This window comes from Tachypleus tridentatus, chromosome 6, assembly GCF_004210375.1.
Source record: "Tachypleus tridentatus isolate NWPU-2018 chromosome 6, ASM421037v1, whole genome shotgun sequence".
NCBI lineage: Eukaryota > Metazoa > Arthropoda > Merostomata > Xiphosura > Limulidae > Tachypleus > Tachypleus tridentatus.
The window spans coordinates 56,788,250-56,815,470 of record NC_134830.1 but is presented as its reverse complement, the minus strand read 5'-3'; the positions used below and the strand labels follow the sequence as shown (position 1 = coordinate 56,815,470).

The 27,221-nt window shown below is 34.3% G+C and overlaps 1 protein-coding gene across 3 annotated transcripts; it reads right to left on the bottom strand.

Moving 5' to 3' along the window:
- Nucleotides 1–1,114: 1,114 nt before the first annotated feature.
- Nucleotides 1,115–27,221, bottom strand: LOC143252577 (zinc finger protein 800-like). 3 transcript variants are annotated; one of them, XR_013029049.1, is made up of 3 exons: nt 26,609–27,066; nt 11,796–13,599; nt 1,115–2,057 (listed from the first exon to the last, which is right to left on the bottom strand). XR_013029049.1 is itself a non-coding variant. In XM_076504919.1 (2 exons), exon 2 carries the CDS (start codon nt 13,581–13,583, stop codon nt 11,880–11,882), a length of 1,704 nt encoding a protein of 567 aa, XP_076361034.1. In that variant the 5' UTR covers nt 13,584–13,599; nt 26,609–27,221; the 3' UTR covers nt 11,256–11,879. The 3 variants fall into 3 exon arrangements, 2 of the variants coding, with proteins under 2 accessions (XP_076361034.1, XP_076361035.1); XM_076504919.1 differs by lacking the exon at nt 1,115–2,057 and having other exon boundaries at nt 11,256–13,599; nt 26,609–27,221; XM_076504920.1 differs by lacking the exons at nt 1,115–2,057; nt 26,609–27,066 and adding an exon at nt 27,091–27,212 and having other exon boundaries at nt 11,256–13,599.

Sequence of the window (27,221 nt, the reverse complement as noted above, 5' to 3'; positions counted from 1 at the left end):
GAGTAACGCGTTCGACAATAAAACTGGCTAGACATGCATAAGATTAAATGGCGTAGGAAAACCGCACAATATACACATAAGATTGATGCTGCTACAAGCTATAAATGGCCTGCCAGATCTAGATCACAGGAGTTTACGCCTGGGAGTAATATTTTCGAATTTCATGCTCTGCTCAATCTGTTGTGATGAACATTTTACTTAATCTTACACTACGTACAAGACGTAGGTAGATTCTGTGATAGTGCTTGCACGCCTTGCATGTATACTAAGGCCTACTGACTGATACGAACTATCGCTTAGTTCGAAAAGCTTAGAAGCACGTCTATATTAAAAATGTACATTTCGGCTACTGAAAAAGCCTACATCTAGGCCTAATTATGTAATTCGATTGGTAAGAACACGAGATCACAAGAACAAACACACAATTTGTTGGCCTGTGATGCAATAAAACAATTCAACAGACCAAACTATAGGGGGGGGATGATTGTATGAACCATACCCCCCCCTAAAATGAAGGGGGTGTATCTCCCGCAGGATCTACGCCCCTGCTTTTATATATGTGTGTGTGTGATCATTGTTTTCAAAGAAAAACAATAAATAAACAAAAACAAAACATAAGTTCTTTTTTCGCTGCTCCATATTTGAAGAGAAATTAATATATTTAACTTATATTGTAATAAATGTGGTTTTTGTTATGCAAGTGTACCTTGGTGTTTTATTATATAAAATTTGTCGTGTTGTATTCTGTAGTTTAATAACTGATGAGGTATGTTAAGTAAATGTATTATTTAAACCAACTATATTAAAGGTTATACATTGATACTATGCTTGAGTGATCAAGATTATAAATTATAATCCTCCCTAATTTCTTCTGTCTAATACTGTCACATTTAATATTCCATAACAGCATCATTTCTTGGCATCTTAGAATTGAGTATTAGAAGCTAAGAAGCATCTATATATAGTAATCTGATTGTCATAGGTTATTACTTTTTCAATTTGTTTACGTTGGAAACTGCTGTCTTTATTAATGTGATATATCACTAAAACTTAGTTGTAACTGAAATATCATGTTTTGGAATTTTACTGCCATTCCTGTTGTAAAATTTTAGTATGATTATTATTACTAAAAAATATACAAAGTATATATTTAAATGTTAAATTTAACTGTACCTGTAAGTTTATACCTATGCTTATGAAATAAAACCTTTAGTTACATAAAAACAAACTATGACATGCAACCTTTCACAGGCTGACATTTTAGTCTTTTCTCAGCTTTTAATTAGGTTCATGTGCCACTTGTCACATCCAAGTCCTCAGTACAGATGTTATAACACTGGGAGTCACTATACTCACTCCAGGTAGATACAGTATGCACACACAAGAATATGATTTAATGCCATTAGTAGTTGTGCCAAAACTATATTTAAAAACAGTCAGATACCTCAGGAATATAATTTGTGTTATTTCATTTAGTTATCTACAACATTTTGGATTCAACTTAAAATCTTAATTTATAATGACTACATTCATGGGTTACTTTTTGTCAATTAAAGCCATGATAATTTTAATTGTCAGGCAGTACAGTAGAAAGATGAACAAACTAATGTCATCAAGTACTCATGTATAAAAGTAATTAGATATTAAAACTTACAACTTTTTATATTTTAAAAAAATCTTTGAGATGCTGCTAATCTGCCCTCAGATGTTTTAAAAGATATTTTCTTTTTCATTGTACTTAGCTGGTGTGAAAATTTAACATGTCTCTCAGGAGCCAAAGGTGTTTTTACACTACAGTTTGTTTAATATTAAAATTAAAGCATGATATTGTACCTATCTTCCTGCACAATATCTACCAAGGTGGTCTTTAACAGTTCCTGAATACCTCTGGATGTCATTTGAAGACACCCATGTTTCATGTGCTTGGCCATCAAGCACATGGTGCACTGATGGATTTCAGTCACCTTACCCCTACAAATCACTTTTCACAGCCTCGATGCTAGAAAAGTGCAGGAAATGCCTTCTTCTTAGCCAACAAATATATCTAGAAATTTCAACTGAAATTAAGAAAAACCAGATTAGGTAGTTTGTTTTTGTTTTTTTGTCAACAAAATGTGTCTCACTGGGTTGAGAAAGACCTGTTAAAATTATTTTTTACTTACACATTTTCTGTTCAAAGTATGCACAAGTATTTCATGTCACTGTAAAGTTTCCAAAATATATTGCTTGCAATCGAAAAATTAAACTAGATGTATGTTCCAATAAACAAAATTCATAATGTTAATGGTATAAAACATAATGATCATATTTTTTATCATAATTTATCTTTCAAAACTGAAGTGCAGTTTATACAAGTAAGAATAAATAAAGCCTATTATGTAATGTAACACAAAGAAAATGTGTAATAATTAATGTAAATTAACTGCAACTCACTGGAGGATCAGGCTTTATTTAGTAATTAGCATCGCTGGCCTGTGAATGCATGGATTTGTGCTGTGCTTTGTGCTGCTGCAAAGATGCACTTAGTAGTTTTGGCTGTGGATACATTGTAAGTGTGATTGTCAAATCCTTGTATTTAATCAGACAAAAGGTGGTAGTAGTTGCTGTTGAGTAGCTGCTTTTTCTTTATCATTTCAAAATTAGGGATGGTTATGTGCAGGTAGCCCTTTGTGTAACTTTACATGAAAATAGTAATCCAAAATGAAAAGGTTGTTTTTTTTTTTCATCAGTTCATTGCAAGTTTTCCTAGAAAAACAAGTTTAACTTTGGAAAAATGTCCTCTGCAATGATTTTTATAGGAAGTCTGAATTGTATACATTTATATCTACTTGATTTTTCAGCTCTTTCCACAATTACTGACAAGACTTGAAATTTGAGATGTGGGCTACTGACTCTTAAAGAATACAAACAAAAAAATACTCATTACCAGCTCCAAACATGGAGATCCTCAAGTCTGACTGAATGTATCTACTTGAAAATTTGTATTGACAAAAAACACACAACTGAAATTCAGAATTTGGATTTGGTTGGTTGATTTAGTGTTTTATGGCTCAAAGCAGCTAGGCTATCTGTGCCAAACATCCGGTTAAAAGGTAAAAGTAAATGCAATAAAATTCATAAAAGGAAATGAAGGTAAAACAAAACAGCACTGAAAAACATAAATAGCATGAAACCAATGTTTACATCTTATCTACAACGTTAAGAGAGAAACCAGAGTAAAAGTAGTTGTAAAAGACTTTCCGTAGCATAATGGTAATGATCATAACCCGCCAGGAAGACTAACAGGTAAGTACAAGAACCACCGTCAGTCAGCTGAAGTTGGCCTTTCCAGTCCAGGTTCTGGGTTATGTGTCATTACGGCCATTATCAAAAGGTAAAGTAATAAAAGTTCAGAGACATGTAGCAAAATTGTAATAATAACTTGCCAAGCATCCAGTAAAAAAGTAAAAGTAAAGTAAATGTAGTAAAATTCATAAAAGGAAATGAAGGTAAAACAAAACAGCAATTGAAAACATAAATGGCATAAAACCAATGTTGACATCCAGTCCATAATGTTAAGAGAGAAATTACAGAAAGAGAAGTTATAAAGGACTTTCTGTAGCATCATGGTAATTATCTCAACCTGCCAGAAAGACTAACAGGTAAATACAAGAACCACTGTCAGACACCTGAAGTTAGCCTTTCTAGTCCTGGTTCCAGGTTATGTGTCATTATAGCCATTATCAAAGGGTATAGTAATAAAAGTGTTAAAAGACATGCAGTAAAATTGTAATAATAACTCACCAGGACAACTAATGGGTAGTTCAAACAGCAGCATTAGTCACCTAAAGTTGGCCTTTCCGATCCTGGTGTCAAGTTATTTAATGTTACGGCCATTTTCTAATTCAAATTGAACTAAAGAGATTGTGACTCTTAAAAGGGAACCACAATAAAAAAGGTTTAATGAAGAAATATAAAACACTTAAATGACATTGAAAAGATTAATGGCCATTAAAAAACTAAAAACCTTATCAAAGTGGACAGTGTTACCATCACCAATAACACTGTCTAATGTTATGGTCAAACCATGGGACAGAGCATGTTTAAAATAGTGCCGTCATTGAGAGTCATAAGGATGACAAGAAAGTAAAATGTGGCTTATAGTGATCTGAGTATTATACAAACTACACATTGGTGCATCAGTTCCAGATAAAAGAAAATGATGAGTTAAAAAACTGACCAATGCATAGTCTAGTCAGAACAACTTCCTCCTTCAGATCCTCACGGAAGCAAGACAGCCAAAGTCCAATATAAGGTTTTATTTGGAAAAGCTTGTTTTCACGTTCCTCACTCCAAGTTGACTGCCAGCTGGCACAGAGCCAAGCCTTGAATACAGTACCAAAGTCCATGTATGGAATAGGCACAGTGGTGATAGTGCCAGAACAGATAGATTTAGCTGCTGTATCTGCAAGCTCATTCCCGCGAATACCAAAGTGGCCTGGTATCCAGAAAAACTGGATAGAAGTAGATGTTAATGAGAAATGGGCCCGTCGGTTTTGAATATCAGCAAGAACAGGGTGTGAACAAACGTGAAGCGATTCCAAGGCCAATAGAGAACTAAGCGAGTCAGTATAAATAGTGCAGTTGGAGTACTGCTTAGCTTCAATATGATCCAGGGCAAGAGAAATGGCGTACAGTTCAGCAGTGAACGCAGAAGCTGAAGAGGGGATTCTGTGTGCAACCACCAAACCGCAACAAACCATGGCAGAGCCCACAGAGTCACCTGATTTGGAACCACCTGTATAAATTGGAAAAGAAAGATTGTTTAAAAGATGTTCAGTAAATAAAAGACGGTACTTCCAATCGGGAGTATCTGCTTTTCTCAGATGACTTAAAGAAAGGTCACATTTGGGGACTGTAATAAGCCATGGAGGGATGGGCTGACCAGTGGATTCTGCAATGTTATCCAAGGACAGATGCAATTCATCCAATTGTGCCTGGATGCGAAGGCCAAAAGGAGCAATGGCAGATTGTCTGTTCTGAAAAAGTATGGCCCATCGAGAAAGGAAAACACAATCCCAGGTGGGATGCTCTGGTAAGAAATGAAGTTTCAAAGAATATAGTAAAGACAGTTGCAAACGGCAAAGGTGCAAAGAAGGTTCATGAGATTCTACGTATAAGCTCTGAACTGGGGAGGTGCAGAAAGCCCCAGTGCAGAGTCAAAGTCCTTGATGATGAATGGGGTCCAGCATCTTTAAGGCCGAGGGTCTGGCAGAGTCATAGACTATTGATCCATAGTCGAGTTTCGATCGAATAAGAGCACGATATATCTTTAACATAGAACATCGATCCGCTCCCCAACTGGTGGTAGAGAGGACACGGAAGATGTTCAGTGCTCTTGTGCATTTGACCCATAGCTGCTTTAAGTGTGCTATAAAGGTCAGCTTATGGTCTAAGATAAACCCCAAGAACTTGGTCTCAGGGACCACAGGCAGCAAAACTTCACCAATACGGAGTTCAGGATCAGGGTGAGTAACCTGTTGGCAGCAAAAGTGCATGCAAATGGTTTTAGAGAGAGAGAAATTAAAGCCGTTCGCCATGGTCCACTTCAGTACGCGATCGAGGGCAGTGTGTAGTTGCCGCTCAATATATCTCATGTTCAACGACTGACACAAGATGCGAAAGTCGTTAACATAGAGCCCATTTGCAACAGTGAAATGGAGTTGTTCAGTAATGGCATTAATCTTTATATTGAAAAGTGTGACACTCAAAACACAGCCCTGAGGGACCCCAAGTTCCTGTAGAAAAGAATGGGGAAGTGTCGAACCCACACGAACTTGGAATCTCCTGCCCATTAAAATTTTTTTTATAAACATGGGTAAATGGCCACATAACCCATATATATGGAGGTCTTGCAAAATGCCATACCTCCATGTTGTGTCATAAGCCTTCTCAATGTCAAAGAATATTGATACAAGATGTTGTCATTTGAGAAAGGCTTCTCTGATTGGCGTTTCAAGTCAAATTAGGTGGTCCATGGTGGAGTGCTGTCATCAGAACCCACACTGGGTGGGCAAGAGAAGGTTGTTTGATTTGAGGAACCAAACAAGACGAGCATTAGCCTTCCTCTCTAAGGTCTTACAGAGACAGCTCATCAAAGCAGTTGGATGGTAGTTTGAAGGAATCTTGGGATCTTTCCCAGGCTTAGATAAAGGTAAGATAATAGCCTGGCACCAGGTATTAGGAAAAACATTCTCCTGCCAGATACTGTTAAAAACAATTAGAAGAATATCAAGAGAAGCAGGAGATAGATGGCACAGAATGTCATAGTGTACATCATCAGGTCCAACAGATGTACTGCCAGACCGATGAAGGACCAGTTTTAGTTCCACCAGTGTAAAGGGATAATTATAGTCAAAGAGACAGTTTGAAAGGAAAGAGGTGAATGCTCTGCCCGAGTCTTGATGGCCAAGAAGGTGGAGGAACAAGCAGAAGTGCTAGATACCCGGTAAAAGCTTTCACCTAGAGTATCAGCAATGCTCCGGGTGTCAGGTACTTCTTGGCCATCAGAAAGTAAGATCAAGAGGGGGACAGAATTGTTGTGCCCACTGACCTTTCGAACCCTATCTCGTATGACCTTGGAACTGGTGGTAGAAGATATGTTAGTTGCAAACTTAATCCAAGATTCCTTCTGGCTTTGCCATCTTACCCACCTAGTATGTGCACGGGTCTGCTGGAAAGTGATGCGGTTCGAAAGTGTGGGATATCTACAGAAAGTATCCCAGGCCCGTTTTGAGCCTTCCGTGCCATGTGGTAGGCAGGATCCCACCACGGACGAGGGTTTAGTGGAAAATGTGTCAAGGTTTCAGGAATACACTGAGCAGCTGCTTGTATAATACAGTCAGTCACTGCTGTCACACAGTCGTCTACTGATGGCTGACAGACAATGGCAGGATCAAGTTCTGTGAGAGCAGTGAAAGTGAACCAGTCTGCCTGATCCAGCTTCCACTGGGGCACGTGAGTAGGGAAGCATCAACCACGGCCAGTCTCTCTCAAAACTATAGGAAAATGATCACTGCTTAGTGGATTATTGTCAACCTTCCATGCAAAATGGGAGAATAATGAAGGGGAGCAAATTGAGAGACCAATAGCAGTAAAGGACTGACCAGGTGCATGGAAACAAGTAGAAGAACCAGTATTGAAAAGAGAAAGGTTGTGATCAGAGAGCATACGCTCTACAGAACGACTCCTACTATCAATAACAGCACTTCCCCAGAGGAGATGATGCCCATTAAAATTCCCCAAGATGAAAAGGGCGACAGCAACTGTTCAACGAGAGCATCAAGGTCTGATTGAGCATATGTCTCTCCAGGTGACAGGTAGAGAAAGCAAACAGTGATGGTATGACCCAAGGAAACATGGATGGCTACAGCCTCCAAGGCTGTGTTGAGTGACAAAGACAGGGTGGGCACATGCTGATCAACCAAGAGTGTCACCCTTCCATGTACTTGTCCATCACACAGCCTGTCATTTCTGTACAGAGAAAACTGCCAAAAGATGACTGTATCGGCAGGTTTCAGAAATGTTTCTTGTAAGGAAAGACATACAGGATGGTGGGAAGCAATCAGTGTTTTGATGTCATCCAGATTAGAACGTAAACCTCGACAGTTCCATTGTATCAAGGTGGCCATTTTTAATGGTGCATAGGTGAAGTGGCTGGAGAACTCCTCTGTTTATGACCATGTCTTCTTTTTTACTGTCCTTATTCGAGGGAGGTCTATCGACCACCAAGGATCCTGCCCTGGGTCGATTGGGCAGGTCTTTGTTGTTGGAAGGGATTTCCAGTGATTGAGGATGCGAACGAATGATTGTTTTGCATCTTGGGATGGGAGAAAAAGATGTATCTGAAGAAATGCCTGTATTTGGAACCAAAGGATGTGGATTTTTTGGGTTTGTTGGAATGTATTGGAGGAACAGAGATGGGTGTAGAAGTTGATTCATCAACTTTTTTAACAAAGGAGGTCCTAAAGCTTTTTATTTGTTTAGAGAACAATTCTCTTGGAGGCACAGAGAGATCTGTCTGCACTCCCACTGTAGTTGTGGAACGAAGTGCAGCAGTGTATGTTCGAGTTGAAGTGGCAGACAGCAATTTCCAAGCTTCAGGATAACTAGTGTTATGAGTAGTTTTAAAACACTGCACCTCTTTTTCCTCCAACCATTTGGGGCAAGAACGAAAGTAGGAAGGGTGAGAACCATTGCAGTTGACACAATGTGGGTCCATGTCACACTCACATGTCACTCTGGTCCTTGCTACCAGAATGAGCACATGTTAGGGAACTATGACATGACATCTTTGAGTGGCTGAACCTCTGGCATTGGAAATATCAGAGAGGGTTTGGAATGTACAGTCGTACCCTGCAATTTAGATAACCTGCCTTGATGGTGGCAGGAGCATGTGGTGATGTAAATGTCAAAACAAGGATATCTGTTGGCAGTGTAGCTCCATCTTTGGAGTGGAAATGTGCCTCACTGCAGAAACTCCTTGAGTGGAGAAACCAGCAAGAATCTTTGACTTGTGAACGTTCTTCAAATCCCTCTCAACAATAACTCTTTGTGATGAATTCAAGGTAGCATGAGGAGTAACCTCAACAGGTACATCCCCAATTGCCTTTGAATTTGAGAGGAGTTCACTGTGTTGGGATGTGGATGTTTCAACCACATTACTGACTTTGGAAAGCCAGCAAGTCCCTCCAGTCCCTTCTGAATAAAAAAGGGGGGCATTTGCTCTATAGATATTTCTGAAAGAGAATGTAGAATGAGAAAACAAGGTACAACTGGTGGTACAGACGTTGAAGATTGCTGATCAAAGACTTCAAGTCATGCTCGTTTACCTGTTGACTGTTTTTTCACTATTTTATTTAAATTTTTAGTAGGAGGATCCATAGGAAAAAGAGAAAATTTCAGTGCCCACTGATCCCACCCACCATGGAGCCCTATGAGGGGATGCACTACAATGTCAAGCAAGGACACTGCAGCAACGCCAGGGTTTTGTCAGCACTATACCCAAACACCAGCATCAGACACAATGTCCACAACACCCAATGAGAACTTCCAACACTGGTACTTGGTTGACACTAGCCCAAGTGGACCAGCCGATTGACCCAGGGAGGGCCATCCAAAGGCTGCCCGTCTACAGGAATTCAAGACCAAAGTGGTGTGTTAGGGTTGGACCTCTCAACCACCAGGACCCTCTCCTCCCATTCACGGGTCGCCACACGCAGGCAAACATGTGGATGGATGTTTATATCCCAGAGGAGGTAACCTGAAAGAACAGAACCTTCCCTGGGAGGTCTCCTCACCACATACAGGAATCCACACCATGGGGTAGAATTTGGAAATTTTCACACTTTGAACTCCATGTGAATGGTCAAAGAGAATCTGGAAATTCTTTGATCAATGAAAACTGGTTTGGACATGCAAAGGAACATTCAAAATAAGATGTACTTTTAGATTTTAGAAGTCTTCATACCTAGGTTTCTAAATGAAGGATTAAGAATTTTTTGGTGGGGAGGAATACAGGGAGGTATCAAAATTGGCATAGACATGTAAATTATTGTTTAAAGTATTATACTTACAAGTACTCCCCTTTCCCTCTATCTCCTCAAAAATATAAGGATTTAAGAGGGTTTTGGAGGGTTCTCATGATTGATTGCACAAATAATAATTATTAAACATGATATCGCAAACAGCATTTAGTCTTAAGAAAATAACATGAGACTGAAGATAACATAAAAATGAATAAAAACTACTTTCTTCAACTTTGTTCCATTTACTGTGGTGTTTTTCACTGGTTGCACAAATTGTCTTGAAAATTTATAATAAAAGTTCAATGGTACTTTAAAACAAAGTGTGCAATGTTTGTGTCGTTGTCTGCTCTGAATTTTCACTAATAATTTACTTTGTAAAGTACCTGTACTAATTTATCAAGTGTTTTGTTTTACTTGCATATTTAAAAGGTACGCATATTTTGCTTTTAAGAAAACATTCATAAAATGTGTCAATAACACTAACACAAATTAATAAAAGAAATTTAAAAAACGTTTTGTGGAATTAAAAATACTATGCAGATCTTACTGTGGTAATATATAAATGTGTTGAATTTAAGAAATTAGGTTAAAAATACAATACAAAAAGTTTAAGTTTCAAGAGGGAACAAATCTTCAGGATTTAATGATAAGACCCTTTTTACTTTAATGGTTTACTAAATTTTCTTAACTTATTAAAGATTGTCAACTTTATTTACTAACAATGGGGATCATTACTTTGACTTACTGCTAAACCTTCTCAATGTAACATGAGACACTAGCAACTATTTATACAAACACTCGCATATCGTATGCCAAATGGTTGAGCTGTAACATGGAACTCCAGTAACCATTTATAGGAGCACTTGTATATAGTATGCAAAACAATCTAGATGCAACGTGGAATATTTGTAATCATATACAAGAACACTTATATATGGAATGCCAAACAGTCTAGCTGCAACATGGAATGCTTGGAATCATATACTAGAACATTTATATATGGCATGCCAAACAGTCTAGCTGCAACATGGAATATTTGTAATCATATACAAGCATGCCAAACAGTCTAAACAGTAGAACATTTATATAGCTGCCAAACATGCTGCAACATGGAATGCTTGCAATCATATACAAGAACATTTATATATGGCATGCCAAACAGTCTAGCTGCAACATGGAATACTTGCAATCATATGCAAGAACATTTATATATGGTATGCCAAACAGTCTAGCTGCAACATGCAATACTAGTAACCATTTGCAGGAATACATATGTGTTTTTGATATACACATTAAACTTGGCATGCTACTACCAATGAATGAAGTTCCAATGACAGTATGGTTCATAAACTCTGGCAGTCAACAGTGTTAGCTAATGTTCAACAGACTGTCAGGAAAGCAGATATGAAGTTCACAACAAATTAAATAATTAATTTGATGAGATAATGTTCACTGATTTGCATACTGAGTTGCAATTATGTACAGAACTTATATGTAAATTAACACTGAATAATGTATGATTAACACACAGAATACTTAGCAGTCAAACAGTCATAAACCAAATGATTGCCAATTTTATGTAAGATTACTGATAAAGTAGTGAATCCTATACTTTGTTAGATAAATCATAAACAATATCCCTCAGACTCCACATGCACTCTTAGAAGTAAACAAATATTCCAGAAAAAGTTATAGTAAATTATGTCAGCTTGTTTATTTTACTCAGTTTTTTGAAATAGTTGCTAAATGTTACATGTACAAATGATCTTAATTCATAAACATAATTTCACATAAAACTTGACAGATCAGTAGTTTAAGTTATATCACCTATTTTAAAAGGTTATTAGCTTTTCTTTAAAAAAACCAATACCCATGATATTATAAGAGACAACAACAGTATTAGGAACTCCTTTAGTAACAGAATTATTATTAAATTGAGATATTCATTCAGATTCATCCACTGGAGATAAAAACAACAACAACAAAAAACACAGACATTGAATAACAAAAGCTAACAAGGGGATCACTAGCTTTATACAGTAGTTAGACTGATGAAGGAATGAGGATATTCTTTCCATTAGAATAAATTAACTAATAACATTCCTGAATAAGACATAGAACTACTACGTCTTAAGATGAGCTGCATATATCTTTCTCCAGACTGTCCTGGTAGAAGTTTAAGATGGTAAAAATTAGTAGCTAGTACCATAATTATATAGAAAGATCTACCTTTTATGTATCTTCTACATATCTGATATTTTTATCACCTTCTTTTATTGCATTTGTTTGGGTCTAAACAAATAGTATGTAGTTTCAAAGATCAAGAATCTGTTTCTCCACCCACACTGTAGTAGTATTTGGTTTATTATGCATCCGTATGATGTGAGTGCGACAGTCAGACTTGGCGTACGAGAGGTAAGAGCACAGTTTACACTTAAAACGTCGCACACCAGCATGTACTGCTACATGGCGTTTTAAACTTGAGACAGAAGAAAAATACTTATGGCACTTCTTACAAAAAATATTTTTGAAGTCTACTAGCTTTTCTGAATCTTTTACTGAAGATATTTTTGTTGGACTAATTTTATCAATTTTTGAATTTCGACTAAATAAAGTTTGACTGTTTACAAAATCCTTAGGCATTTTCTTTTCTGCTACACGTTTGGGTCGAGATATGACATTTGGAACTTCACTAATTCCATCTGCAGGTTTGATTTTTTTATCTGTTTTACCTGCTGTTGATTCAAGCTGACAGTCAAAATACAGCTGATGAGAGTCTTGTGAAAACTTGCATGTACATTTTGTTTCGTGCTTTGAGCTCGTATGCAACTGCAATTCTTTGTTCTTGTTATTAGTATTACAAAAAGTGCCAAATGTTTTCTCATTTCTTTCATTAACTTTATTGTTTTTTTGGTAGGAAAGGCATTTGATTTGTTTTTTTAGCTCTTTTACCTGTGCTTTGGTTTTTTGATGAGAGTATATTAAATGACGTGTTAAACCCCAAACCTGGACAAAAGTTGAACCACATAACATGCATGGATATACTGTTCGTTTCTCAGCATGAATTCTTGTCATGTGGTAGTAGAGGGTATTTATAGAGGCATAACGTGTCTCGCATCTTAAACATGACAGAGTACGAACATTACAGTCTGTACGGCTTGCCAGTTGCTTGGCTCTGCTGGTTGATGGTCTTTGGCGTACAAAACAGTCAAGCAGTTCTTTCTTTTCTTTTGCAGCGTTTGCACTAGATGACATATCTGTAATAACAGTTATATCCTGTTTTGTTACAGATAAATCTCTCTCATCTGGAATCTTCTGAAGCTCTTCAGAAAGCTGATTATCCATTGTCTCATCTGTTCTGCTGGTGTGCAACACAACATCAGAATTTTCAAAAACTGGCTGAATAGAAGAATCTGTTGTTAGTGAATGTTGCTCTTTATCATCTTTCAGGAGGGTGTTGTTTTGATCCTGATGAGATTTATTGGGCAGTGATTTACTAATGTCTTTGGTCTCTATAGTTGGTGTATGCATTTTTGGAACAGAAATTTGAATTACTGGTTCCTCAGATGCATTTTTAATATGATCAGCAAAATTTATATTATGAGATGTACAATCTACATCTGGATGGTTGCAATTTTCCTCTCTAGGACTTTCTGGTTCAACTGTTACTGTTTCCTTTGGAGAATTCTCTAACAGAAAAAACACTGAATCACACATGTGTATCTTGCAGTAAAACCGTTTGTGAGCCAAAAGGTTTTCCAGGCTTCTGAACATGTTTTGGCAAACTTTACATTCATAAATAATGGTGCATTCATTTAAGATGATATCTTTTACTTCTTTAGTACCACTCTCTAAACATTTTAGAACCTGTTGGATATTTCTGATCCCAAGATTTAAGGGAGTTTGAAGTACAGAATGGTCCAGTTCTTCACAGTTTACTGGAACCTTTTCATTTTCAATTTTCATGGTAACACCAGAATACCTTGAGAAGTTTTCATCTTGCTTTTTATTTTCCATCAGTAATCTTGAATGTCTGGAAAAGTAACATACAGAAAAAAAATGTTACATTAATTTTGCTACACTTTTATACAGCTTTATTATTAACACTAATAAGAACACATTCTAGTTATCTATATTATACAAAAACAATGATTCAATTTATGTCGTAACTGATACACTTAAAACTGGGTCACAATTTTCATATGTAATCATATCTGAAAGATCCAAATATTGTGATGAATTTAAAACATTCCAAGTTTCAAAGTATCTCAGATCTGTTATTAAGCATTTTTTTTACATAATATAATCACTTTACTGGCTGCAGCATGAATATAAGTTTTGGTTGTAGGTGCAGAAATACCCTAAGTAAAATATGTAAAGAATGCTTTCCATGTTCATTGTTGTTGCCTACAATTTTAAAATGTTTCATTGTTCCCATATTTTGCAAAACCCACATACAAATGTGTATGCATGTATATGTAGTTTTATTATTTATCATAATAAATATCCCACAGACTGAACTTTTATCATTCTAATCATTCATTAAGTCACAGATTTTAAGTTTCCCCTTCATGACAAATTTAGGGCCTGAGGAACAATAGTTAAATGCATTCTTCTCCCACTGGATTCTTAGTTAAAACAAAAAAGAGTTAGTGCAACAAGTCATTCATTTCTTTTGGCTTTCTTTTTCCTTGATTTCTTTACCTGTTAACTGTGAAATTATATACTGCCAATGTCAAATTATTCTTAATAAAGTTTCATACTATTCTTTGGTAAATATAAAGTGCTAAACCATCTGGATTTTTAGCAAAAAAAACTTGTGCCTATACTATTCCTGTTATCACATTTTTCAACTTAGGTTTATAAAAACTGGCATATTTAACTTGCATTTTGGTTACTGAACATTATTTTCCAGAATAATAATTAAACATGAGTTTACTTAAAACAACTTAAATGGTAACAATAAAGCCATGATAATACTACCTAAGTTCAATAAGTTTCCCAGTGTGGTTACTACTGGTCAACAGCTGTATTGTTACTTGAACAAAACTGATAAACGTGATAGTAAGAGAATATCTAGAACACATTAAAGGAATATACTAATATCTTGATGACTTACCATACAATTATAGACTTAGGTGAATGCTTAATAAGAACTAACAATTGTCATATGGTTTGTGGCTAATTATTCAAACCTCAGAAGGGTGGAATAGATGGCCATAATGTGCAAAAACAAATTGATATAAAAATATGGGGATTTCTATTCATTCTTACTTTTGTTTTTAATCAAATATATATATATGCTAAGGTTCCACAATACAACTAAAGTATTATATATCAATTAATATTTTAAAACTCTACACTTAGTGTTATATAAGGTTGCGTATGTTACATTAAAATGATTTTGGAGCCTCACCATGTCCTTAAAGTCTATGTCATCTCACTTGTGTAAACCACACTCCATCTGGCACCCATGCATGTTGACAGTAGTTACTATTGCAAAAAACCTCAACTCTAAAGCTGTCAAGTTCAAAACATACCCCTTCTCCCAGCAGCTTTGCATAATTAATGCAATGTACAAGGACAGTAGTTTCTCATTGTTCTTTAAATAGTTTGATCACACACAAAACCACAGGCATGCACTGGGATGTTTTAAAAACATCTTGAATATATGCAGCTTGCATCACTTTTCCAAATGGAAATTCTTCTTAATTATGTTGTGTACTTTTGCCTAGGGTATGTGAATGGCTTTTGCCACTGAACTTTATGCCCATGAATTTTCATCTTTTATAAGTAGGGGTGAAATTCTCAAAAAAAACAAAAAAGAAAGAAGAAGAAGATATACTCAGCTGGGTGAAATGGACCTGTTTGTGAAAAAGAAAGTTTACAAGTAAACATAAAATAAAACAAAGTAGTACAAATAAGTCCTGATACTAGTACTTCCTTAATACTCAGAACTGGTGAGTACTAGCAGAATTTTACCCATTGGTTACAAGACACTGCACTTTCCTTACTACATCAGGATATAACAAACGTTCACTCACATTCCTTTGTTTTCCAATGCCATTATAATAATACAAGGGATATCTCCATATTGGAAATTTTAAGTCTCCACTCTGAACACAAATTTATGATCAGAGTGTATACTTTGCATCAGAAAGGGCCGTTACCTGTCCCTCCCAAAAAACAATCAGTTTTCAGTGGCATCAACTGTACTTACAAGACACCAAGTTCTTCAAAATGTAGTTCTTGTATATTCTACTCTTTTGCAACTTTACATCGTCTATGGTTGTTGCATAACTTGAAGATTTAGATATGTTTTAATGTAACATGCTCAATCCTTTGTGTATCAATTAAGGTTTTAAAACAACATGTACAGTGTCTGTATAAGGTTTTTCAGAGCTTTACATTGAGAATGTTGTGTTGAAGATTCAGAAATAAATGTCCAATTTAGTTGCAAGTTAGGTTCAAAACCTTAAGTTTCCCTCTGCAGGAAAACAGTAAAGTTTTAGTTAACAACAAATAAGAACTTAATGTAAGAAATTATTAAAAGGAGATTTTTTTATAACTTTTGATAAATTAAATAAGCTACTAATACTTGTATTTTATGATACGACATGTGAGAAAGTGGATAAAATATATATCATGTTAACTAAAGTAACTAATTCCCATATTCTTGGGCACACCTACATAACAACTGGTGCTGGGAAAGATTACCAAAACATGTAATACCTATACCAGTAACTTTGTCTGTTCCATATTTAGAAAGGTGCATTAATTTACAGGAAGATTATAACCACAGATAACATTTGTTCAGTCAACTGACCAATCATGAGAAATATCAAGACACTCCCTTACTATTTTTCACTTCTTTTTTGGTAACTAACCATTTCATGTATGCATCTGGTGCAGAATACTGAAGACATTAATAACAAATTTTAGCCTGTAGGTTTGTAACTTAATATAAAAATCAACCTTTACATAGCAATATCATTGCATCAAGAGACTTTGTTGATGAAATTGTTGGAAATTTTTTTTGAAAAATACGAATTCAGAGCCAGACATATAGGAAAATATAGAAGGTACATCTATATGCATTTTAAATAAGATTTTGAAAAATGAAAATGGTTTCTACTTTACTTGTATTTCTTACTTTAAATTTTAATTTACAAAATTAACACTTTTATCTTTAACATCTCATACAATGACTAGATGTATGATGTATTCATGACATAAAAAATTTACACTAAAAATACAAAGGGGGAGTATTGAAAAAGGAAGTCCTTTTTTTTTAACTTTAAGACTTGATACACTAAATTTAGATAATAGATGGTTATATGATAATCATCTTAACAAATAACTGAATGCGATAAAACCTTTAAGAGAAATAAAGTGAATGTTTCATTTAAAAGATAAAAAATAATTTATCTCCACCATTTTGAATAATGCTTAGTTGTGCAAGACCGTTTCAGTAGACAAAGATGTCACAATTGAAACAAAATGATAGTGGCACTGAAAACAGTCCTTTAGCAGATTTGACATAAAAAATTTATATAATGAGTATTCATATAATCAGTGGCCGTTATATTAATGACTAAACATTTCTGTGACTGGAATAAAAATAAATATGATTTTTCTTTCTTGAAATTGGATAATTAATTCAATAAGTTTCTTTTCAAAGATGAATTAGACTAGGTTTAGATATCCATGGTGAGCAGAGCACAGATATCCCATTGTGTACCTTTGTGCCTAATTTCAAACAAACACTATCGTCCTTCCTTCCTAAAGAATGACATTGGTGATACCAGGGATGTGGGATTGTCCTATGAGTAGAAACTATGAAAAACTTAAGATTACTAAGGGTATTGATATATAGATCCATCAAACTTTTTTGTATTTAGCAATGAAAACAGTAGGACAAAGGGTTATAAGTTCAAATTTTGATGATGTAGGAGTCGTCTGCAATTTAGACAGTATTACTTTTAAAACAGGATGGTTCTGAAGTGAGCTGTCTTCAAGGGTGATAGAGGCTTAAAACAGGGTGGTTCTGATGTGAGCTGTCTTCAAGGGTGGTAGAGGCAGAAAATTTAACCGAGTTCAAGAAAATACTGGAGGAATACATGAGCAGTAAGGAATGGTTATAGTTGGGAGCTGGAAGGGACAACCTTGACATGCTAATAAGCTCCTTTTTGTCCCTTTAAAAATTTTATGAAAATTAAACTTTGCATTTCCTCCATTCTTTCCAGGTGAATATCAATGTTTATTTTCACGTTTCTTTCCTACAAACAATGATTTATTACCAATGGCTGTTTTATCCAGCTTCTTCTCCAGACACTGTTCTTTTTGATTTTCAACACTCCTTTGACTTTCACATATTTTGATCATTTCTTAAACTGTCTGTCCTTACTGTTGCAGGTAGTATCATCATCTGCTTCCTTCATATATAATTTTTTTCTACTGCCTTTTTTAGTTTGTTGTTTCCACTTTTAAGAAATTTTTCTGTGTTTCAGTTTCCTTCATCAACAGTTCTTTCTCTCAAGAATGGAATGTTTATTCCTAGTTTCCCTCTCTTTAGTTTGTAACCTATTAGTTTTAAGATTAACCTCTTCTATTTTCTGCCTTTCTTTTTCAGAAGTTTTTTCCTCCAGTCTTTATTTACAGCTGCTATAAGCCATTTCAACATATCTTAAAACTTCCCTATTGAGAAGGATGTTATGGGGCTCAGATTGACAAGATTTGAATACTTCACCATGTCTTTGACAGTTCTTACAGCATTCATAGTTTTCTCCCCAAATATTTGTTAACTGACAAACTTCTTTTTATGTCTGCATTTCTTGGGGCAAGACTAGTGCTTTCTTGAAGAGAAGAGGCAGAAATCTGTATTTTGAGTTTCCACTGTCAAGCTTATTCAAGAAGAATTGTCTCCATAAATAATTCACTCTTTCTCTATTTTCTAAATAATCTTTTGATACACCTTCCACTCATCTATAACATGTTATTCTCATCAAATGTCACAATTGTCCAGATAAAACTGTAATTCTGTGACAGAACCTTCATCAAATTGTCTCACTGAAGACAAACAAGCTTCTGATCTTATTAACTTGTTTCCAAAAGGAAGCTAAGTGATCAGGTACTTTGATAAAGCAGTGTAAAATTACCATGTTCAAAAAACTTGTTTTGTACTGAATCTCTATTTTTATCTTGGAAAGCTCCTGTCTTGCTTCTCACATACAGTTTCCTCATCACCTAACTGGGTTTTAATGCCAATATGTGGATTTTTTTTAGATCATCTAATGTTATGCTATTATCAGTATCTGCTTTGACAAACTGTCTCAAGATGGTGCAAACCAACACTATCATTCAACTGTATAGTGAGTGAATTATAGGCTGATCAGTTTGGGATTTTTTTGAGAAACTCTTCAAACAGAAGGATAACTGACAGCAGAAAAAACAATTTGATGTTCATGTTGGGATGCTTTCTTGCTTCCCTTATCCATTTGAAGTTGATACTCTTTGGCATTGTCTTTGGATCCCTCTTTAATTTTGACACTTTTCCTCTTATCCCTAACCATTCCTCAGTGTGCACCTTAAGGCTGGTCTGATGCTCAGCCAATGAATTTTATGTGTGTATTACAGACTTCCTTTGGGAAGTCAAGATCTATTTGTATGTTTTTGTAATCCTTCCTTCTTCTAGTGAGATCTTGAATAATTCAAATAACTCTTAATTTTTCTGTTTCCTGATTATATTCTGTTAGGTCCTTGTTGAACAGATTGTGTATTGTATGAAAATTACACATGTACATCAACAAGACTATTCCATTCTAAATCAGCAGCTTTGACTAGCTTGGAGACTTCTCTAAAGACTGGGTTGTTAAAATGTAGTCCATTATTACCCAATGTAACTAGGGATTCCAGTTGCATGTAATCTTTCTGTGATGTTTCCACCACATGACTTTCAATTTTCATGAGAGAAGAACAATGACTTATGATATCTGCACAAGACTTGAGTTAGGGACCAGTAACTTATCAAGAGATCCATTTGCTTCTTTACCCTTGCTTAAGTTGTTTTAATATACTGCAATGGAAAAAAAAAAAGGTTATTTGAATTTTGTGCATCATACATCAAAGAGGTGAAAGCTGAATCCAAACCACCTGATAGTAGCTAAGATATCTTTGTTCTACTTGTACTGAAACTGTCTGCTATTGGGAATTTGAAGATTGCTTCGAAAGTTTCATAATGCCAACACTAGCTCTGAAACTTATGTTGGACAATGCATGTTATAATTGTAAATTTATCTTTTCCAGTCAATGTCCCAGATATCTAACTAGAAAGTCCTGCTTTTACACCTGCAAACTCTGTATCTCTACTTTCTTTTGAGGTACCAGTGACTGGTTGATTTTTGAATGTAAGTTTTGTCTGATTTAGTGGTAAAACATATTTACTCAGTTTTTTGTGATGAGATCTTGATGCATGTTAAAGAATTTAAGTTTGCTATTGTTACATTTTATTTCAGTTTTACAGGTGACACATTTTTCTTGATTCAAAGTACTTCCTTTAACACACCACAACTTTAACTTTAACCATCAACTTCAGACAACCACCTTTCATTAAACTTAGTTTTGGCTTTTCATATAAATAACAACAGGCAAACTCTTAGCTGAAATAAATATTGATATGTTTGTTAGATTTCCATGAAAAATTAACAAAACAGCTCCAGTTGTTGGATAGTAACACATTTTCAATATTTTTTTTTTGAAAGACATTTAGATTAATTAATATTTACTCAGCTTAAATATTGTGAGCTTTCCTTCTTCTTAAACTGACAGATGTTTCTGTTATTAAACCATTCACTGCACCTGGGACTTACATTCCACAGTTCTTCATCTTGAATATCCTCACTGGATGGAGAGCTAGCATCCTTGTCTCATTGCCTCTTCATCGTCACTCAATTGAACATCACACTTTATTATTTTCTAAAATGTCCAAACCAAGCACACCAAGCATATTTACGTAGTAATTAAAGTTACTACTCACAGCTCCAGCCATGATGGCACAGTCAGCACACAGTTGTTGTACATTCCACTTTTGCACAATGTTGATTATTGATGGGCTGAGTGGAAAACACCAAGGAAAACCATGTGTCAACATTGGATGGAATGACAATAAATACCTTCCAACTCATTTTACTCCCATATGTCATGCATGTCAATTTTGAATGCCAACAGGAAACATTTCTTCCAGTCACAATGTGAAGTGGCGGGAGCACTGGGAAATATACATTCTAGTCAAAGTAAAAGGGTTAGCAGAACACTGCTTAATACTGCATTTCCCCAGGATGATGAATTTATTAAAATAATTATGTTTTTAGTTTTTTTCTGCCAAAGAAACACCCCAGTCTACTAAAAGATAAAAACAATAATTTCCAATAACCAAGGCTGGGCTAGACTAAGCAATGTATAGTGTCTTAAAAGACATAATTTCTTAACAATTTCTCTGCACATTGTTTACATTAGGTTTGTCACTTTTCTTTGAATGTTTGCATTTCTTCTTTCTTCTGTAAAATATAGGGTAAAAAGTATTTCTATGAAATATAAGACTATAAGATTATTTGATGCTCTGCAATGTATTAATACATGGCTATTTCCCTTCAACTGGCCTTTTCAGCAAAATGGTTCTTGATTTTCAATTAATGCTTTTACCTTAAATTATGTACCTTTGTTAGGTCTTTGTATATAACTTTTGTCTTCAGTATACCAAAGTTTTGCAATAAAAGCTTTGGCATGCATGTGTTCATTTAGACTAACACAATAATCAAGCATTATTCCAAGTACCTGTGGCAACATATGTTTGTTTTTCATATCTTATCTAAACATCCACCAAATACATGTAAAACTAAGTTTTAAATTTCTCAATTAAACCATTTCACTTTGTTCCTCGACACGCATGTTGTTATAACGTTTTATTGTTGAGCTAATTCTTTTGGACTATTCAGTAAATATAATGTGAAGTTCAGCCCACTTAATGATTGTAAATAAATTAATTTCCTCAATAAAATGCTATAAAGGCTGCATTCACTAACATACCTAAGTTCATAAACAAGGTTTCACACACACAACAGAAATTCCAAAACTAATGTATGCCTAACTCACAATTAAAACTCACTGTTTTAAATTTGTTGTACACTCCTTAAAGCTATACTTGATTGATCAGAACTATGATTGTTGTATGTATGTATGTATGTATGTATGTATGTATGTGTGTGTGTGTGTGTGTGTGTGTGTGTGTGTGTGTGTGTGTGTGTGTGCGAGACTTTAAGCACTAACATGCTAATACAGGAGCCATGAATAATGTTTTGCTAGTAAATTGAAAAATCTAGTTAATAGCAGCATCTATAATGAATTAGGTTTAAAATGTTTGCTACTGAAATATGTACTGCATTGAAACATTCCACAATTATAATATGTTAAAAGGTGACAACAAAGGCCTAAAATAGCCCAAAGATATGCAATATATTGCTCATCTTGTAACATTTCATACATCCTAAAATGGCAGCCTCTAGTTTATGTGGACTTAAAACTGGTGCATCCAGAGTGTGTGTATGACAAAGAGGGTCCTCTAAACAAAACTTTTTAAAAAATGTCGTCAATTTTTAGCCCACAAAGAGGTGGTTTGTTAGTATGATTTCTTGCAATGTGAAGTATATTTTTAAACACCATTCTTGAAACTTTAGCACTGAAAGATGATTTTTCAGTCACTTCCAGCCACATTTCTTTATTCTAGATGACACAAAAGCACACAGCTTCCAGGAGAATTACTCCTGAACCCCCACTACAATTCTGACCTTGGATGTCAGTGGAAGTCCTAAAGCAGGCCTGTGGACCCCACATCATAAATACTCACACTAGTATTGGCCCCCTCAGTGCCACCTCTTCAAAATTTCCCCCTCACACTAACCTTGGTTCTATCACTGCAAATTAAATAGAGGTAGTATATTTTTTGCATTAATTATTTCTAAAAACTATGGAAAAGTTAAGTTTTTAAAATAATGATAGCATATGTCAGGTCATATCTGTTATACATAAAGGCACTGCATAATGGTAGTTCCCTTTATATATATATATATTAGTGAAATTAAATAAATACATTTAACTGAAATTAAATAAGTAAACAAAATCATGAGGAAGGACTCATTTAGAAACAGCAAATCCCAATCTCTGACTAATTATATTATAACCATAATTTTTAAGCCAAAACAAAAACACATTAAAATTAAACAAAATACACTGCATTTAAAAAAAAAAAAAGATCTTAGGGTACAAGCTACAACATGGGATTATAAAATGTATCCTAGGTTTTAGAGGTGACTGCAGAAGTTTAAGGAGAAAAATGATTTTGTCCATCTAGTCCATCTAGACTATCCTATCCACTGAACTTTAAAATACAAATAAAACACTCAAAGCCTTCCAATAATCTCCTTAAAATTAACTGCATCCATCTCATCTGCAGGTAACCCATTCCAAAGGCTAGCCATTCTGTTATTAAAATAAAACTGTCTAAGCTACAGATGTCTCCTACCCTATTTGTGTACCCTAGTTGTACCATTCTCACTATTAAATATGTAAAAGATAATGCATTAACATCATCAATTCCATTAAGAATCTTATATGTCTCATCCAACCACATACCCTCTAACCTTTTTTTGTCAGGAGAAAACAAGTTCAAATATTTTAACCTTTCCTTGTATGACAACTATCCCATCGCAGTCACCATTATAGTAGCCATCCTCTAAATCCTTTCCAACAATTCAATGTCCTTCCTGAGGTAAGGAGCCCAGGACTGAACACAATACTCCAAATATGGCCTAACCAAATGACTTGCACAATGAAATTATAACTTCTTTAGACTTATATTCAATATTCTGTACATACCAAAAATCCTGTTTTCCCTACACTAACTTAGATGACTTAAGAGACTGATAAACCATTACATTAGGATCCCTTTCTTTCATGGCACTGTTAAGATTATTCCCATAAAAATTATACTTATAGCTCAAGATAATCCACATGCATTATCTTGGGTTTATTATATTTAAAATCCATCTGCCATTTAGTTGCTCAACTTAATAAATAATCTAAACCCTTTTGTAAATCAGCAGCATCCTCTACATAGCCAGCAACACCCAACACCTTAATATTATTAGCACATTTAAAGTTTATTGACTTCCTTCATCTGTGTTATTGATGTAAATAAAAATGAGCAAAGGTAATAAAAAGTATCCAACTTGCGATATTAATCCAATTTATCTGAACTCCAGTTACCTGTACATAACTCCACATAAATTAATAAAAACATAAAATCATAAAGAATTTCACACACTTTTAAAAATCATAAAGGTAGGGCAAGCCATTAAACCTATTCTGTTTTATCCTATAATTATTAATGAAAAATGCATACACAATTACAAGTAAAAACTTGATATAAAACTTGCATAAAACAAAAATATTTCCACAAAGTTATAAGAGAGTTTCTACAGGTTAGATGTAGAAAACTCTGAGTTATCAGGGCTGAAAGAAGATACTGATAAAATAAAAAAGTTAATACTGTAAAGTTTGTAGATCTAGATTTTTCCCCTCCTTTCACACTATGATCTAATACATTTTGACAAACATTATTTCACATGGCAGTGTGAAAAGCAAATAGCTAGAAAGCTCTGATAGTATATGTTTGAATAGTATTAAGAATATTTTATTAATTATTCTTTTATAGTAATTACTTAACTAAGCAGGCACTGTATGTGCTGTATAACATTACACAAAGATGATTATAAGATCTGAATATCACCTAGTTGGTTCTTATGATTTATATAATAATTTTACCATTTAAGTTCTTAATAGTTCTTATTTATATGATTTTTTTATTATTTTAAACGACAGGGAAAAAAATTCCTTCAAGCCAAAACTAGTATAAATAAAAATGAATGCAGATAGCTATATATTCCCTCCCTTCACAATACAATAAAAAATTACATAATTACCACACTTTAGAGAATACGATTTATGAAACTTATCATTATGAAACAAATAAATACAAAAAAAACATTAACACTTGAAAGTGTAAATAATTTAATGAGTAAAACACCCAAAGAAAGTCCAAATCAGATAAGTGAAAATGTGTCAAAGCCAGAACAAAACTGGAATGTTTTAAAACAAAGTGAACAACTGTAACTGTACTCCTGCAGTAAAAGTTAGGTGTCATGACTGGTTGCCATCTTTTCTTGGTGATATTACTTTATTTTAAAAATACTGGCATTGACACTAGTTGCTATATAACCAAATAACACCCATATTAAAGTCTCATAAATCCCTTCTATAGGCTCCGTGATAAGCCTTATTCACGAGAGTGTGTGTGGTGACTAAAAGTAATTTCTTAACAATCTTCATACTGGAAGTTGTGCATTAACTTTACAGCTCAGTAGAATGACTGCATTGTTTACTCACCATACATACTTCAGGTTTGAGTCTATTAAGGTAGTGGCATGCATCTCTTTAGATACATAATTACTGAAAAAAGGAAGTTATAAATGTGACCAGCTCGAACTCATTAGTTTGTAGTTTTCAGCACTGAAGATTCTGCTACACTATGTAACTAAAAAGTTAAACATATTGTTAGTAAACACAAACTATCTTCATTATTACTTTATATTAATGGCTTCATATCACTCTCTTTCATCCCAGATACGTGATAAAAAAAAAGCTCAGATTCCAGGTTGACTGTGACCCTATAGGTGACAAACATAATAGTGTTGGAACATATAGTATGTTAGTATATAGCCTATATTTAAATAAAACTTTCTAAATTTAGTTTTTGTCTGTAGTTTTCAAGCCACATTGACATTTGTGTATACATCTAGAGTGAATATACTGTACTACATCCTAGTTTTTACTTTAATCAAAAATCTACTTTTGGTGTAGCTGCCAAGCACCCTAAACTCTGTTAGGTCAGTTCTTAAAGGCATACCTCTTTTGAAATTGGGATATATCTTAAGTAATAGCTCCTCAATTAGTCTTCTGGTTGAAGACCAGTGGGAGTAGATGAAATGGGAATGAACATAAGAAATACAATCACCAAGTTGTCAAATATAGAATAAAGTTTAGGTACAAAAAAATCAGTTTTACAAACATGTATTTTCATATTTATACTGGTTACAACACAATGCAATAGACTTTTAAAATATTCACATATCAATACTTTTTTTTATGTACTTGCAAATATATCACATCAAAAAATCCTAGCTTGTTCTCAAGAAATTACAATACTGATTTCAAGTTTTTCATTCACATACCAAGCTTACAGAAAAAATTGAAACAATTTATTTTGGTACACAATTAAATTGGAACAGACCAAGTTAGTAAATGGGAATAAGCCAAAAGTCATCTAACAAACCAGTTTTTACGGAATATTTTTAAGTATATGAAATATAAATAGCTTCTTAAACTTTCCCAGTACTGCTTTGGAAATCGAGAATGTGCTCACAAATATTTTGGTGATTTTTTTTTCCAAACCCTCTTCTTTATGTAATCAATTGTTAACCATGACTTAATTCAGAACAAAAATGTTAAGGCCACTAACAATAGAACTTAAAATTCTTTAGGCATAAAATAAGTAAAGTATATTTAAATTGCTTCTACTTTAAAAAGAAAAAGCTTCAATTATAATGAAATTATATTCAACAAATTATATTGTGTAACTCAATCCTTCAAGAAAAAGAAAAGCATACAAACTGTTTAATTTTTAAAGAAAATATAAACTCTAAGTTACATTATAATTTTCGGTAAGAAATCTCATCTTTTGGATTCAAAACAAAACATAAGTATCATTAAATACTGACAGATAGGGTTGAAATAAATATTCATCCGTTTTATTTTCCAGTGAAACATGAAAGTATTAAACTTCGGTTTTAAAACACAAACAAAACAAAATTTTAACTAAACATAAAATATTCTCTATAATAATAACATTATTCATAATAATAATATTTTACCTATAAGAATTGACAAACGTAATTTACGGGAACGTAAAGTTGAAGGAACCACTAAACATCAAATACGCATTAGTCGTTCTACTTTCGCCTACCGGTTTTATATTATAGCACGGGCCATGGTCTTACACGATGATGGTCGTGGTTCGACCCATCCGGAGCGATGTGGAACACCCACAAATAAGTAATTAAAACGATAAGAAAAAACCCAAGTGAAAACTTACAAATTTCTGACAAGACAAAATATTTGTCTTCTCATTGTGTAAAAATAGGAAGGAAAGAGTTTAATAATTTTACTGTTCATTATTAAAGCTAAGTTCGGTTATCAACCATAGCATACTTGTGAGGTGTAACGTATATTATCATAAGATTTTTTAAACTCGTGTTATCCATGTTCTCTGACAGTGAAATGCAATGTAGTTTATTCAAATTTCTAGTAAAAATTAGGGTTATATCATAAATTTATGTTGCTTTTATCTACTTACATGTCGGTATTTTGCTGCTTATAACAAACTAAAATATAAACTATGCCACCCCTAGCGAAACGGTAAGTGGAATAACATTTGAACTGTTAGGTATAATTTGTAATACCACTTTGCCTTTTGACGACAAGCGT

Excerpts from the sequence above, each read along its gene's own strand:
- LOC143252577 (XM_076504919.1), bottom strand. The coding sequence starts at position 13,583 with ATGGAAAATAAAAAGCAAGATGAAAACTTCTCAAGGTATTCTGGTGTT.